We start from the raw sequence: 16,650 nt of genomic DNA on the forward strand, positions 1-16,650 counted from the left end.
CAAGCTAGATAGATAGATAGATAGATAGATAGATAGATAGATAGATAGATAGATAGATAGATAGATAGATAGATAGATAGATAGATAGATAGATAGATAGATAGATAGATAGATAGATAGATAGATAGATAGATATCAATATAAATAGCACATCTTGAAGGCCAATTTAGCTATAAAAATGGTGAATGGGGTAGACTGTTTCAGTATGGAATGTTTAAAATGTACAGTGTGCTTTGTCTTACGACTTTAATTTGTTCCATAAACACGCTCACAACTCAAAACACTTGTATCTTATATAATCTTTCCCCAATTAATGGAAACATTGTGTGTTAGCATTAAGCTAGTGGATATGCTAAAGGCAAAGTTGTGTGGTTTGCTGTAAATAAACAAGGTGCAATTCTGTTTGTTTTGTTTTATTTGACAGTAAACTTTAAATGGTAGTGACAATAACCAGCTTAAAGCCTCTTTTTAAAAAATATATATACATTGTTGACTGTTTGCCAAACTGCAGCTTGTTGTGAAATAAGTTGAGTTTGCCACCACCCGTCTCAATTTCTTGCTAGCAAGTCAAAACCAAAACTGGTGCCAATCTAATGTAGATATTTTATTTATTTATTTTAATGTATGTTGACAAAAAAAAAAATCAACTCTATAAATGAAATAATAGCTATGCTACAATAATATTTTGATTTGTGTGATGATGATGTTTCTCTCTGAATTGATTTCCAACAGCATTTCTGAAATCTGTCTGTCCAAGAAACAAAACGATTTATTCCCTGTCGACATTATTGTGACTTGGGCCACTTTCGTGTTTCAGGAACTAGTAAGACTGCTACGTATTGTCCCAACAGTAATAAAAACAGCAGCAAAAGTGTGCTGGAATGTCCCATTTCCTCTGAAGGAATTCCTGCATCAACTTTTCCCAATACTTCCTGTAATGTGCTTTACTCGCACAAGTGATAAAGAGGGCGTATTATTGAATATGCTTCCCTTCCACTGAATGGAACAATGTCTCCCATGAAACAAAACCAAAAAAACAACAACACAATGTTCTTTAAAAGCCTTTCTGGTGTTTGATGGCTGCAGGATGTTGCGACAGACCGTCCCAAACGGTAGCCTGTCAGCAAACATAAAATAGTGGTAACGAGGCAAACGTCTAACGGGTCCGCTGGGAAATGAATCCCGTGTCGGCAATGAAGGAGGGACGGGGCGCCGCAAGTGGGCACTGCCATTCTCTGTCAGTTAAAATCAGGAGCTAATATGGTTCACTCTTCTTTGCCCTCCTCTGCCTCTTCCCTCTGTCTCCCCTCGCCTTGATGTGCTGTAAACAGGCTAAAAAGGGCCCAGCTGTGTGGAGTTATTGTTGGTGTCAGTAGGAAGTGCTGATAGCTTTTGCAGCTGAACAAAAGCTGGATGAGGGGAGTGGAGGGGTGCTCCAGACACTGTGGCTCCAGCCTAGATTCTCTCCCACAATCCCTGCATCGCGCTCCCATTGTTCTGCCCACCCGGCCCTCCCACCGCCCTGTCAGCTGCGACCTGGGACAGAGGGCAGGGGCAAGAAGAAAAAAAAAGAGAAAAAAGAAAGTTGGGGAAAAAAGTTTTTACAGGTTACTGCAACAGAAAGAAGAAAAAGCCTTGGGCTAGGGAGATTGGTTAAAAGAAAACAATGAGTCATGGCTCTTTTAATAGATTGTAGACTAAAACAAGGGTGATTTACAAAACTGTTTCAAATATTGCATATGTTTGTGCAAGGCAGGTATACTAACATACACTATAAAGAAAAATCCACTAATGTTAAAGAGGGTCATTCACTAATATGGAATATGTGGCTTGCCTTTTTAAAAAAATGACAGCTGAAACTCGAGTTGGATGACTTATCGAGAGACAGGTGTTATTTCACACTAAGGAAACTGGTCTGGACAAAAATAACGTAGCAAAAAGTCTGGTTGCACAACCTTGGATTTCTGTTACTCTCAATGACACTTGTGCACCTGTCGACCTGTATTTGGCAAACTTGTCGTGACAAAACTGCTCCGGCTGGTTTGAAATGGGGCTTTCACCAGATGGCATGTTTCGGATGTTCAATAGGGTTTAGGTCATGGCTCATCAGGAGACAGCTCAGATTAGTCCAATGTTTTGTTCTTAGCCATTTTTTTGCTGTTTTTAGTTTTTATTGCGTTTTATGTTTTTACATTTTTTTTCCACACGTGTATTTTAATTACTGCCAAGATCTGCATTCAATTGGTTAGAAATGACCATTTCTGACCATGCATAACAGCCACTAATGACATGGATACAATTTGAAAATATGATTCTGTACATTTTACATTACTTTCTATTTATAAAATATATCCCATCTATTTTCTATAGCTTGTCTTGTTGGAGGTCGTGGGGAGCTAGAGCTTTCCTAGCTAACTAACTTTTTAAGTCCAGTCTTATGTTACATGTAGACAAACAACTATTCCGTCTCACAATCAAATATATGGACAATTTAGGTGTCAAACTCAAGGCTCAGGGGCCAGACCCGGCCCACATGTCATTTTATGTGGCCCGCAAAAGAAAATCATGTGCGTTAACTTTCATGAGCCATGCTAAAATCTGTATCAAAATTTCAAATTCTCATATGTAATAAATGATCATGTTGATATACTGCAATATTTTTTTGAATCAAACAGTAACTTGAACAATCAATTTGTTGGTTTTAAGTTTCTGAATTGCCTTAAGGAAATAAATTTAATACTAAACTATATACTTTTTAAGAATACAAAATGGATGCCATAGTACAAATTATCCATCAGTTTGTTGTGCAATTAAACATTTATATGATTTCACAGTTTTGAGTGAACCTAAAATACAAGCCAGAATCACCAGACAAAACCTACACATGCATGAGAACATACAAACTCCTTACAGTTCGGAGGTTTGAACCAAACCTCCAAACTGTAAGGTAGTCATGCAAACCACTACACCCACTGCTGTCTGTATTTTTATTTATACAGTATATTCTATGATGTTCTATGTTTTAAATCATGATGTCATTAATGGATAATTAATTGACATCATGTGTTAAAAAAAAATCAAGTGGATGTAATGTAGCCTATGAACAACAGTAAAAAAAGAAAAAGAAAAAACATGGTAAACAACACATTGGAGTCAATGGCAGTGACAGGAAGTAACGAAGTCCAACTTAACTGAACTGAACTTAACTCATTCACTGCCAGTCATTATAGAAAATTTTTACATTTCCAATACTCACGTGATATTACATTCAATAATTATATATAAACCGAATCTACCAAATAACAGAATAGACTCCCTACTTTTTGTCCCGTCACGTTCTTTTATAATTGACAGCAGAAAAATGTAGGTTTGCCAAAATACAGCCATTTCTCCCATGGACTCTGAAACTGTGTTTATTTCGTATAAAATGGGGCAATGATGTCATCTACCGGTGGTTGGGCATCAGTAAAGTTGTTTCCAAGTTTGATATTTACAGTGGAGCATGCCCAGATTCGCCCCCATTTAACACCGCTCTAAAAAATACAATTGACAAGTATACTTGTCAAAGGCAGTGAATGAGTTTTAAATAGATTTTTTTTCAGGTACTTTTTTAGAGTATAGAATTTATTTTTAGAGAATGTTTGCACATTATTGTCAGCACTCAGGCAATGTGAATGATTTGTGGTAAATGAATTGTGCCTTGTGCCATCTCAAAATCCACCAAATTTTGGAGTGCAAAATGTTCTGTCTAATCCGAAAAAGATGGGTAAAATGTGTATTTTCCAGTTGCTCTCATTAGCATAATTTAGCTCGTTGTTTTTTTTTCAATCATGCAGGACCTATTATCTTGATTATCATCTCAGAAATTAGCTTGCAAGCTATGTCCTCTGATTTTTATTTTTTAGCTCAGATTTTAGCATAGCCATAGCCTATTTGATAAGTATGCAAAATGAAATCACAACCGGCACATTGAGATGAAGATGATGTCCAAAAGACAATAGATAAAAAGCCCCACGTGAAAATGGCCATGTGAAAGTATGCAAGCGATGTGTGCTAAAATGCTAATTCAGATCTAAACCGTCCCGCCCCACCCGGGCTCGCACTCGTCTAGCGGCGCCCGTGCAGGTGCGCGGGGCGGTAATCTCAACTGGCTTCTGCAAGGTGATAAATGAACGACAAAGCTCCGGAGCTGGTTTGTTCTCGGGGTGCAGGTGAATGGCGGAGCGAGGCGGTGCGAGTTCTCTTGTTTGACGTCTCCATGGAGACCGCCCGAGCGGCGCCAGGCTGACAGGCGTCAAGGCTCCAATGAATGGGTGACGTCACCGCGCTGGCGCCTGCCAGTCTGCGCGCTGCGCGGGCTTGTTTGGATAATCTGAGAGGGAGGGGGGGGACACGAACCATGTGAAAGCGAGGCTCGGCACACACTGCAGAAACATGTGAAGGAATCTGCGAAAAGTTAGCGCCGCCGCGAACACTGCTCGTCTTGTCGATTCGGAAAAAGGTTGGAAAAGAAGAGAACAAGCGAGCAGAAAGACAGCTTTGAGCTCGAGGAATTGGAAAATGCAGTGGTACATTAAATACACTTTCACGATTAAAATTAACCACCACTCTTATTTTTGTTTCATTTGTTTTTAATAAAAACAAATAATTTAAGACATTGTTGACATTTTATTATACTCTGTCAGTTTGCATTATTTTATATACTTAAATTGTTTCATCGTTTGTTGCACTTTATTGTGGTTGCCGCACTATAAATTACTTACATTGTTGCAGTTTTTTTTTTTTATGTATTTACAGTACAGTATTTATTTCTTCATTACTTTTAGAGATCTAGATCAGGGGTCACAAACCTTTTTTGAAACTGAGAGCTACTTCTTGGGAAGTGATGGGATGCTAAGGGCTGCCTTAAAAAAAAAAAAATAAAAAAAAAAAAAATAAAAAAAAAATAATAATAATAATAATAATAATAATAATAACGTATTAAAATTACCTCTAATAATGCTATTATTAAGACCAGAACAACTGTATTTAATTGGTTCTTTTAAAGTGGCTAGAAATTGAGGGGGATTGGTGGTTATTTCATTCATTAATTCATTAATTCATTCATTTTTGTGACACACTACAACAGAAGACAACGATTAATTCAAATTGCTCCCATTTTTTTCCCAAATTTGCTCTGTGTTGTAAACTTATATAAATAAGTATTGTAAAACAGTCAAATGTTCTGTTGTACTTCATATCATTATTGTAAGCATTAAGGGGGGAAAAGTAATTTAATGATTATTATTTTTGATTATTTTTAATTAATTGGCCAATTAATGGGTTATCTGAATTTTATTAAGCCAAATATTTGAATCAGCATTTGCACTCACTTATTAATTTCTTATTGTTTGACAAAAAGTTCAATCAAACAACAAGAAAATCAGAAAATCCCAAACTGAAATTTATTTTAGGGCAGGGCCCCAGGAAGCAGCTCTGACTACAGCGGTGCACATCTGCAGAGCCAGCAACAATGGCCAAATGTGTGGCAGCCTAATTAACACGGCGCATTCATTCATTCATTCTCCCACCGCAGCACCCCGTGACTGTCCCGCAGGCAATCTCCACCTGCAGAGTCCCCAAGCCTCGCAACGGACAGCTGGATTCCCACATATTAGCCATAAAAGACACACATTTGTTTCCATTTGTAACGCCATCCCTCAAACAGATTGGAAATCCCGATAACCAGGCGAGCTCGCCGATAGGACGAGGTGTCAGCGCGTTCATACGAATACCGACACTCGATTGGCTGAGCTGCTGCAAGGCCGTGCCCCCTCCTACCGCTCTCGCTATATAAGCAGGAAGTCTCCCCATGTGGACGTTGCGAACTGTCAACATTGCCACGCTGCAATCCACAAAGGAGAATTTAGCGCTTGCACGCCGACTTTTTTTTTCTTCCTGTGTGGAAAATACAAACTGAATCTTCTCCCCACCATGAAGGTCGTTGGATCTACTTGCGCCCTGAAGAGCAAAGTTGGCGGCGAGGACATGGTGCGCTGCTTGTCTGAGCAGAGTCTGGCCATCTCCAAATGCAAGATCCCGCTGCTGGACGAGCAGATGAGCGTCTTCCTGCAGGACATGAACAGCTGCTACAGCAAACTCAAGGAGCTCGTGCCCACCCTGCCCACCAACAAGAAGGCGAGCAAGGTGGAGATCCTGCAGCACGTCATCGACTACATCTGGGATCTGCAGGTGGAGCTGGACGAGCCGGAGAGGAGCCGCCACCAATCCGGGGGCGCGCAGACGCGCACGCCGCTCACTGCCCTCAACGCGGAGCTCGCCAGCATCGCTGTAGAGGTGATTATCTCAAAACTCATCTATGATTTTGTTGTTTTTGTGTCAAAAGCTTCACGGTGTGCTAATAATCTGCCTCCTTTTTGCAGAATGGCTGCTCGGATGACAGGATCATGTGCCGCTAAGAGCTTCACGGAGCATCTGGAGCTTCACGAGGCTTTCCAAAGGTGTCACCACGCAGCATCCACGAAAACCTTGAACTGTTAATTGTGGGGTGGGGGCGCGGTTCCCACTCTCGCAAAAACGAAAAAGCTAGAAGCAGTTGCGTGGACGTTCTGGAGTTGGAGAGGATGTCAAAGCAAGAAGTCACTCGAGGCTCTCGATTCATCCGAGGGTCCAGAAAGAGAAGACAGACACAAGACTGGGCTGGCCGCTGGGACCAAGTCGAGACCAGTCCAGCAGAACCTGTTGCGTCTTCTACAAAGCTTCTGTTACATTCTTGTATCTTGTGCAAACTATCTGAAAGAAATCATTCCACAAATTTGTATATTTTTGTTGTTGTTGTAATTCTCAGATTCCTGAGCGATAAACTGTATTGTATATTACAATGCCACATTACATGTGAACATATTGTTTTCTTACAATGTACATTTTATTGGTGTTTTTTAATTAAAACAAGACAATTATTTTTAACTCATTGTGTTACTGCTTCTTCCACGCATACACACACATATGAGGCTTTGAGCACTGATTCCTTATCCATGTGTGAAAACTAACACTTTGCTATTATGGCACCGTGATGGGCCTTATTGGAGAAAAATCTCGAGTGGAATGCTAGTCAATGTAAATAAAGCCTGTTCAGACTCACAACAAGCTGTTTGGTCACTCTAGTGAGTGTTATATTTGGTAACAAAAAGCCAAAAGTTTGGTCAACACAATAGCCTAGCACTCTTAACTCATTTGTGTGGCTCATTATGAACTATCACCTTACAAGAGGATGTTTCACTTAGCCTACAACTTCAAAATGGGGTAAAAGTTAACAAAAATCAACACAATGGGAATCAGACACAAACTATAATTTTGTCTCGTTTTTAACTTTTAAATGTTTTACATTCAACACATAAATATAAAACAACCAAATGGGATAATTAGCTTGCAAACATTTAAGTCATAATTAGTAAATGTCTGTTTACATATTTGTACGTCGAAACGTTGTATGTCGAGATCATCGTAAAGCGAGTGTGTGCAGGAGTTGTCAAATGACAAGGCGTCAGTCCGCTCTAAAATTACAATTTCCCTGAGTCAGGCGTCATTTCAACATGCTGTTTTCAATGTGTTGTGCTATAAATCAGCATGTGCGCCGCACGGGTTAAAAAACAGGCTCTGGCTTTAAGATCGCTTGTAAGATTTATTCTGTCTCCCCGGTGCAATGTTTTTCCCATTTTCCCTGCGGTGCGATGCGCACAGCTGCGGGCCGGCGTGGCCGCCCGGGCGCCGCGTGATTGTGTTTGTGCGATAGCTTTGTGCCAAGGGCAGGGGCGGGGGGGAGGAGGGAGGAGGGAGGCGGCGAGGGGAGGGAGAGGAGGGAGGGGAGGGCGGCCGGGCCCAGACTGAGCGGCGCCGCGGCACACCTGGGGAAGTTCAGGTTAAATAGCTCCACATTCCTCAACACACAGCTGATTGAAACATTAACAAACAGTAATCCGCGGGCCAGGCCGCAGATGGGCCGGGAGCCGAGCCAACACACAGACAGAGAGACAGAGAGACAGAGAGAGAGAGAGAGAGTCAGCCTCGCTTTGGCACAGATTCCCACACTACAAGCTCGTGATTGAGATCTGCTACAACACGTCATATTTTTACACACGCACTCACTGAATAAAACTTAACGTAATTGCGAAACACCTTCAACAGCAAAATATAAATACGTTATCGAATTTTTCGAGACGATTTACAGCATTTTCTGTAAATTAGTATTGTATTCGTGAAAAATGAACAACTTTGCAATTTATTTACAAGCTATGATGTCACTTTTTGCAAGGAATGAGCACTTCCTAGCGTTCATTTTGGGTATTGCAATTATATCAGCCGAATCTGCTGATCTGCGTTACAGAGCAACATTGCCCCCTGTTGGCTAAAGTGCAAAACGGACAGATGGGACATGTGGAGAAGGGATAAAAGGTTTAATATATATATATATATATATATATATATATATATATATATATATATATATATTTTAAGTAACAGTTTATTCATGAATGAACGAATCAATTGATTAATTTTCCAATTCATAATTAATGTATTTATTAAAATTACGTCATTAAATAAATATATTATTTTATTTTACCATTTTATTTAAAAAAGATGCAATTATTTACTACGACAGGAATTTATTAAATTTTAATTTAAAAAAATGGACAGATGTATAGAGGACGTTTCAAGGTTTATGAAAAATATATGATTAAAATATTGGCATAATTCACTCAGTTTCTCAAATTTAGAACTCATTTAATTACCGGTATGAACAAGTCAGGTAATAGAAAGAAACTGTGGCTTTTATTTGCAATAACTCCATAAATTTTTGAATGAGATGCATGAAGGAAAGTAATACAATTGAATTAACCACATTTGAATTAATTTAAGTAATGCAACAATATTCCAGGACTCTTTTGAAGGATACTGGCTGGGTTTGCTGAACAACCCCAGAAAACAGGTGAGCCATGATTGGTCGTTACCTCCTTCCTCAGCACAGGTGATGTCATCATCAGTCGACAGCAAGTAGAACAATTACTTTTAAAAAGTATTAATTGTACATGAGAAATAATGAAGTTATCAAATTAATTTTGGACAAAATATGAACTTTTTACCACTGAAAATGGCTCAATGAGTCAAGTATCCCTTTAACTGCTTTACAAATTGAAAAAAAAATCACTACCAAACAAAATATACAAAATTTCTTTACTGCATACACCCTGTGTTGTCGTTTCAATTAACTCACAAAAGTAATTAGTGTTAAATCTGGGCCACCAAATTTTATTCCGCAATAACTTGACACATCATGGTTTCCTTTGTTTATTTTGTAAACATAATATACCAGCAGATGTGCCCGCTGATAATCATAAGTTCACAATCAAAGTGTTTAAATAGAAATTTGTATTTACATCAATATCAACATCAACTGAAAAAAAAACAACTTGTAATATACATCCTGTAAAATGCCAGCTATTCAAATCCCAAAGATAGGAAAACAGTTCAATTATCTTTTGCGTCGCCTTGCACTTCGTTGAAACATTACAAAGTTGTGTTCCCCCCACAAGTAGCAACATCAGGGCCTGGTACGAAGTTGTAGTTGTGCCATTGATATGTCTTGAAGTCAACTTTTCTGATTTGGGTTCAAGGGCATTATGCAGTGGGAAATTTCTTAGTCTTTTCTGCACAGCGCTCCCAACAACTTCCAACCCCTTTATATGACTAAAATACATAAACCATCATATGAGTTTACTGATGTATGATATGTACCCATTTACCATCTGAATAAAATAATGTATATCATAAAAATGTACACCCCAAAACCTTAGAAACTATACAAAGATGTGGAAAAATATCTTTGGATTGCGCTTGTTGAAAAGGTAGATTGAGCAGAATAAGAGTCCAAAGGAAAAGGACCAAATGGCTAAAATACAAAAAAAAAAAAAAAAACATACACACACAAAAAATACTCTCCACAGAAAGAGGAAGGAGAAGAATGTGAGGACCAGAGATGTGGTGAATTGCAGACTGTTTGTTCACGTCCTCGTCGTACTGCAGTGAGACGCGCATACAAAACTCGTCTCGCACGTCAAACAACAAAACTGAAGCTCCAAAAAGATGCCACTTGCACCATTTTCCAATAACACTCAAGTGTGCAACCTCAAACCTTCAGTTCGCCAGATCCTTGTCACAATTAAAAGTGCCTCGCTAAGACATGAAATACACACATTTGCAGAAAGAATAATAATAATAATAAAATACAGCTTTTAAAAAGTCCCATCAGATCTGTAATATTTGGAAAGGTGTTAAAAATTAGAAAAATACAAACCAACCAAATCAGCTTTGACCTACAGGACAAAAAAAATAAAAAATACAAGCCAGCCTCATTCTTTGTGCAATAATAGTCCTTTAAATTCATGTCTGATATATTTTGTTGAATATTTACAATTCATATTCACAGATGATGTTTGAGACATCTAATACTGCAGTACCATTTGTTTGCTTCAAACAGAGGTTGAGATGCTCAGTTAGGATAGACATTATTGCTCCAATCTGCATACCATAATAAACTGTGCTTATAGCTTCCAATGACTTACATGAGGCGCAGGAAAAAAACAAACAAAAAAAAACCCAGAAACAAAACCCATTGTTGTGAAGGCATCCAATTTTGAGTAAGGCTGTAAAGATGAGGAAATATTGCATCAATCTTTTTTTTTTTCATACAGAAACATCCAGGTAAAGTGCAGTCAGAGCCAGTTGTACCGTCGCTCCCCATTTCGCTCAACACTGACTGACATCTCCAAGTCACACGTGCGACGCGTGTGCGCGCTAATATGAGGGTGCGAGGCTCCAGTTGGAGATAAAAACCTGGCACAAATTCATCCTCAGGGCAAAGTCCCACTTGGATGAGCAGTGTGTTGTGTCGATGTCATGCTTGATGCTGGAGAATAATGTTTGCGTGTCCTCAGAGCCCAAAACTTTGTGGCAAGGCTGTGAGCTCATGTTCTCAGCAATATTTCTGAAAAAAATACAAATTAAAAATGTTATAAAGCATTGGCAGAATGTCAGGTGTGGCAAAGTGTGACGTACCTGATCGGGTCCCATTGGCATGCGACCCATTCCCATGGGGCCCATGCCCATCTGGCCCTGCATTTGATTCTGCATCTGGACCGACATTTGGCCCATTTGTGGCGGGCCGGCACCACCGACCGCGCCGGGTCTGCCAATCGAGTTGTTCATCATCATGTTGCCAAACTGGCCCTGGTTTGCCTGCTGTGGAAACTGTTGCTGGGGATACGAGCTAGAGGACACGAACAAAAAGAAATGCTGAGTCATGTCGTAGATTTACTACACAAGTGGTTCCCAAAATTTTACACTACAATTTATTTGTCATAAATTATTATTAATTCGACATATCTCTTTGACGCGGCACGGTGGATGACTGGTTAGTACGTCCGCCTCCCAGTTCTGAGGACTCTGGTTCGAGTCCAGGCACCGGCCTTCCTGGGTGGAGTTTGCATGTTCTCCCCGTGCCCGCGTGGGTCTTCTCCGGGTACTCCGGTCTCCTCCCACATTCCAAAGACATGAGTTGATTGGGCGCTTCGAATTGTCCCTAGGTGTTCTTGTGAGTGTGGATCGTTGTTTGTCTCTGTGTGCCCTGCGATTGGTTGGCAACCAGTCCAAGGTGTCCCCCTCCTACTGCCCAGAGCCAGCTGAGATAGGCGCCAGCACCCCCCGCGACCCTTGTGAGGAATAAGCGGTCAAGAAAATGGATGGATATCTCCTTGACAAAGTGACAGAGAGAACAATTCTATGTTTGTTCACTAGATGGCACTTGGTGCCATTCAGGAAATTGAGACAAGATCATCTTTATTTCAGTTTTCACACTTTTTTTGGGGGGGGGGGGGTTGTTGACATGTTTGTTTGGTTTTGTGCCATGGCTGTTTATAAATATAATGGTGCCCAGGCTCAATGAAACAGACAATTTTATTTCAAGTACCACCTAAAACAAATACTTAGCTCTTCAAGTACCACCACAATGACCAACATTAGCATACAACAGTGTAGTAAGCCCAAATACGGCAGAGGTTTGACATCTAGAAAGCATATTTTACATCATTGTAAGCCACTGTCCTTACGCAGTGTGAACATTATTAACACTGCACTTAAATATAGGGAAATAAAAACTACTTAAATGATTACTAAATGGAAATGTATTACACATAAAGTTAAATACAAATAGCAAATTAGCTAAATAAATATTTAAAAATAAAGTAACTGCAAATTTGATCTTGAAAAAATGAAAAAAATGATCTTGGCAAGAAACAACTGAAATGTTATTAGGCTGTGATTCTTTCACATACCACTAGAGGGAGCCCACAAATCACACTTTGAGAATCCCCGTGTTTCACAAAAAATATGAAACTTCAGAAATTAAAAAGGGCCATTATCCAACCATCCATTTTCTTGACCGCTTATTCCTCACAAGGTTTGTGGGGGGTGCTGGAGCCTATCTCAGCTGGCTTTGGGCAATAGGCGGGGGACACCCTGAACTAGTTGCCAGCCAATCGCACGGCACACAGAGACGAACAACCATCCACACCTAGGGACAATTCGGAGCGCCCAATCAACCTGCCACGCATGTCTTTGGAATGTGGGAGGAGACCGGAGTACCCGGAGAAGACCCACGCGGGCACGGGGAGAACATGCAAACTCCACCCAGGAGTCCTCAGAAATGGGAGGGGGACATGCTAACCAGTCATCCACCGTGCCACCCCAATTCTGGAAAATGTATTTTTAAATTTAGTCATCTTTTGTTATCTTCCTATTTCTGACAAGGTGTCTTTTCCCCATCTGTTATGCAACAGTGGCGCAAATTTAAATACAGTTATAGCCACCACCACTCAGATTTCCTTCACCCATGATATGATCAGGTCAGTTAGGCTGAGCGAAGATCCAGAGCCAGTTTCAGTCTAACTAATGTAGTCTGGTGAAGTGTCCACAAGTTTTACTGGCTTCATCCCGAACAGCATATATGATCATCCTTTTTTTTTTTTAAATGCATGATAATATACATGTCTCATTTAAAACCAAATGACACACACTAACAATGCAACGTTTTAGCCCAGAATGACTTTGACTGCAGTCAAGTGTCATTATGTTGGCATTGCATACCTTTTGCGTGTCATTCCACCCTGCTGCCAGCCCTTCATGTCTGCCGACGGATACATGGAGCCTCCCTGTGGATTTCCTTGCATTCCCGACATCATGTTGTTCTGAGCTGGACCTCCCATCCTACCCGCCATCATGTTTTGCGGTGGGCTGCTACTTGGAGCCATGAACGATTGCTCCCCCTGTTGGTTCATTCCTGCATGTGCAGAAAAAACAGTTCAGGATAGCAACTTCCAACATGGCAGAGAAAACAAGCAAAATGGATATTGATAACATGTGTTTTTAGTTTATATTTAATCTATGTAGCTGCCACATTGTCATTTTTGTGTGGATTATTATTTTTTTCTTTGCTATTGGGCAAGTGTCACCACTCACACTAAAGAGGGCGCTATAGGGCGGATACATCTATGTTAGTGGGTAAAGGAAAAGCTTCGAAAGGTGAGTGAGAACATATCATGAAAGGTACAGTGTGTATTATTTAGTGAGATTTAGTGGTGAACTAATAGAATGCAACAATTTTCAAGCATGCACATTCAGAGGCTACACTTCAAAAGCCCACCACCAATTACTACTGTAAAAGAAGATTTATTTTATGTGTTTTTGTTTCGAAAGAGGAGGAAATTTTACAGACTGTATTTTGAGTACAAACTGATAGATGGCGGCAAAACATGTCAGCCTCCTAAAAAGGCATGGCTGCGACCTGTGGAATATAATTAATGATTACTAGACGTACGATTATATTAAAAAAATAAAAAAATGTTTTTGTTTTTTTTAATTTAATGTTTTTTTTTCATATTATTGAGAATAATAATGTTGTTTTTTTTATGAATGAATTATTAGTTCACCACTAGATGGACCCAAATATTACACACTGTAACTTTAAGACACAGCAGGACACGACCGTGTTAAGTTTGAAAGAGAGAAATAAAAAAATAAAAAGACTAGAAATGAAAATAAGCTTAGTGCCCTTTAAAAAAAAAAAAAAAAAAAAAAAAATTGTCTCTGTCACTACGTTTTTGTACATTAAGTCAAAGCTGTATTTATTTTCCTTTTGCTAATTGTTGTGTTTGTATGAATATTTTTGCTCTCATTTTCACGGTGGATTAATTGTTTGTCAAGGATCAATAAACCCAGCAGTCAAAGAAAACCACTTGTATCTGTGGGTATTAATATTAAGTGCAACGAAGAGAACTATAATAGAAAAATGTTTTTTTGCCTACTGAAAAAAATTCTTGACAATAACATGTTCGATGCTGCCCCACTAGTCTAAATAAGTTATTCTGTTTACTATTGCATTAGTGGAATATGAGTTAAAGCAGCAAAATCCAGCCGTTTTTTTTTTTTTAAATCCATCTCAGGGTGCGGCCATTTTGCCACTTGCTGTCGACTAAAGATGACATCAATATTGCTCGGGTAACAACCAATCACAGTTCAGCTTCAGAAAACAGGTGAGCTGTGATTGGTCGTCGCCTAAGCCCTGAGCAACTGTGATGTCATCTTCAGGCGACAGTAAGTGGCCGCCCCCTGAGATGGACAAAAAAAGTTGGATTTTGCATCATAACTCATATTATAAGAATGTAATATTAATCAGAATGTTATGTTTATTAGACTAGTGAGGTCACATATAACATACAGTGGAACCTCTACTTACGAACGTCTCTTCATACGATATTGTCGGGTTACGAAACGCCTCAACGGGAAAATATTTCCTCTTGTTACGAAAGAAATTTCTAGATTCGAAAGGTAAAAATACATTACCGAACGCAACATACTTTCGGCTATGGCTATTTCCTACCATAGGTACCTATGAGCGTAAATACTAGATCGGTGTTTGGGCATGTTTCTGGCATCCCATTGGCTAAGAGGAACCTACCATAGATATGAGTGTATACTAGATCGGTGTTTGTGCATGTTTCTGGCATCCCATTGGCTAAGAGGAACCTCTACCATAGGTATCTATGAGCGTATACTAGATCGGTGTCTATACAGCGTCCTCATCATTCATCCCGCGGCCCGATAGTTTTTCGTAAATGTATTAACTAACGGCCAACGAATTTGTGCAAAAATTCAAACAATTTGTGATTGATGAAGGCACAGTAAGTTTTTAATTGCAACGAGACGGGCCTTTTTTTTTTTATTTTATTTTTTTTAAAAAGATGCCTCGCCATACCGGAACTTTCCATGAAGTTTCAGAATTTGTTTAAAAGAATCGCCCAAAAAAAGTGTTCACCAGTCGTGCGTTTGCTCACTAAGATGATGTTTGCCTTGGACATTTCCGAAGGAGAAAAAAAAAAAAAGCAAAAATCCATGGATCAGTTCTTTACAAAACACCAGGTAAAAAAATAAAAATAAATAAATAAAAAATAAAGATAAAAAAACACTACTGAGAGAGGAGGACATGAACCAAAGAGGGCAAAAAACGATGAGGACAGCAGTTAAAAAGGTAAATGACCATCATTTTTATTCTTTACTCTATTCTTTGTTTTTTACATTATGCACAACTCTCATTTATTGTGCAATAATCTAATTGTAACATGTATTTGTTACATGTTTTGATGCATTTTTATGCTTTATAAAACATTTTTGTCTGAATTTTGGGAGGCTTGGAACGGATTAGGGCATTTACATGGAAAATGCGTCTCTACTTACAAAATTTTCTACTTAAGAACTTTCTTCCAGAACCAATTAATTTCGTAAGTAGAGTTACCACTGTATTATTGTCAAAAAGGTTTCTTCCACCTTAAGAAATAATCCATTCTAGAGGAAAACTTTATTACCTTTATTTTTTATTAAAAAATTAATACCCAAACAGGAAATGTTTCAAATAGCATAAACAAACTAACAAATGATTGAGGGGGAAGTCAAGTCAAAAATTGTTGTATGTGCCCACATTAGCTAAACACAGCATTCTGATTAATATTGTGTTTGTAGAATAATATGAACCATCTCATTTTGTGGCCATTTTGCCACTTGCTGTCAACTGTAAATGAAATCACAGTGCCCAAAAAACGTCACATGACTAAACCCAGAAAACAGGTGATCCGTGATTGGTCGTTACCTGAGCCTTTAGGCACTGTAATGTCATTTTCAGTCAGTGACTCTTAAAACGCAAACAGCTTTGTCGCAAATGACTCACCATAGTTACCTCCATAGTTGAATCCCTGCTGTCCTGGTTGGTTCATGCCGGGACCTCCCATGGAATTTTCCATTCCTCCCGGTGCGGTGACATTTGGAGGAGGGCTGAATCCTGCGGCAGCCCCTTGTGCCTGCGCCTGCATCTGTTGCTGCTGCTGCTGCTGCATCAGCATCATCATCCGCTGCCGCCTCATCTGCAATTCCCTGCGCTGGGCTATCATCTGAGCATTCAGGAAACCAGGCTGCGCAAAAACAAAAATACACTGACTAACTTGCATAAATAATCGTGATTTTAGATGAAGCATGAAGGACAGCTCCTGA

The 16,650-nt window shown here is 39.4% G+C and overlaps 2 protein-coding genes across 7 annotated transcripts in view; one reads left to right on the plus strand and one right to left on the minus strand.

Annotated features, from left to right (window-relative positions):
* Window positions 1-5,847: 5,847 nt before the first annotated feature.
* id1 (inhibitor of DNA binding 1, HLH protein) lies at window positions 5,848-6,966 on the plus strand. The gene is made up of 2 exons (XM_077529296.1): window positions 5,848-6,336; window positions 6,423-6,966. Exons 1-2 carry the CDS (start codon window positions 5,974-5,976, stop codon window positions 6,456-6,458), a joined length of 399 nt encoding a protein of 132 aa, XP_077385422.1. The 5' UTR covers window positions 5,848-5,973; the 3' UTR covers window positions 6,459-6,966.
* Window positions 6,967-9,332: 2,366 nt separating this feature from the next.
* The window catches only part of ncoa3 (nuclear receptor coactivator 3), a 42,192-nt gene continuing 34,874 nt past the window's right edge, over window positions 9,333-16,650 (minus strand). For 5 of the 6 annotated variants that reach the window (XM_077529332.1, XM_077529331.1, XM_077529334.1 and 2 more), the window contains 4 exons: window positions 16,331-16,571; window positions 13,198-13,390; window positions 11,113-11,323; window positions 9,333-11,041 (listed from right to left, as the gene is read on the minus strand). In XM_077529332.1, coding sequence (XP_077385458.1) covers window positions 11,030-11,041; window positions 11,113-11,323; window positions 13,198-13,390; window positions 16,331-16,571 — 657 coding nt within the window. In that variant the 3' untranslated portion in view covers window positions 9,333-11,029. The remainder of the gene's footprint in view (window positions 11,042-11,112; window positions 11,324-13,197; window positions 13,391-16,330; window positions 16,572-16,650) is intronic. The other variant, XM_077529333.1, reaches the window with a different exon arrangement.

Source organism: Festucalex cinctus, chromosome 8 (assembly GCF_051991245.1).
Source record: "Festucalex cinctus isolate MCC-2025b chromosome 8, RoL_Fcin_1.0, whole genome shotgun sequence".
NCBI classification, from domain to species: domain Eukaryota; kingdom Metazoa; phylum Chordata; class Actinopteri; order Syngnathiformes; family Syngnathidae; genus Festucalex; species Festucalex cinctus.

Bases quoted from the DNA above. Each gene is read 5' to 3' on its own strand.
- id1 (XM_077529296.1), top strand. From the start codon at position 5,974: ATGAAGGTCGTTGGATCTACTTGCGCCCTGAAGAGCAAAGTTGGCGGC. The intron at 6,337-6,422 runs GTGATTATCTCA...TCCTTTTTGCAG, and splicing joins TCGCCAGCATCGCTGTAGAG to AATGGCTGCTCGGATGACAG.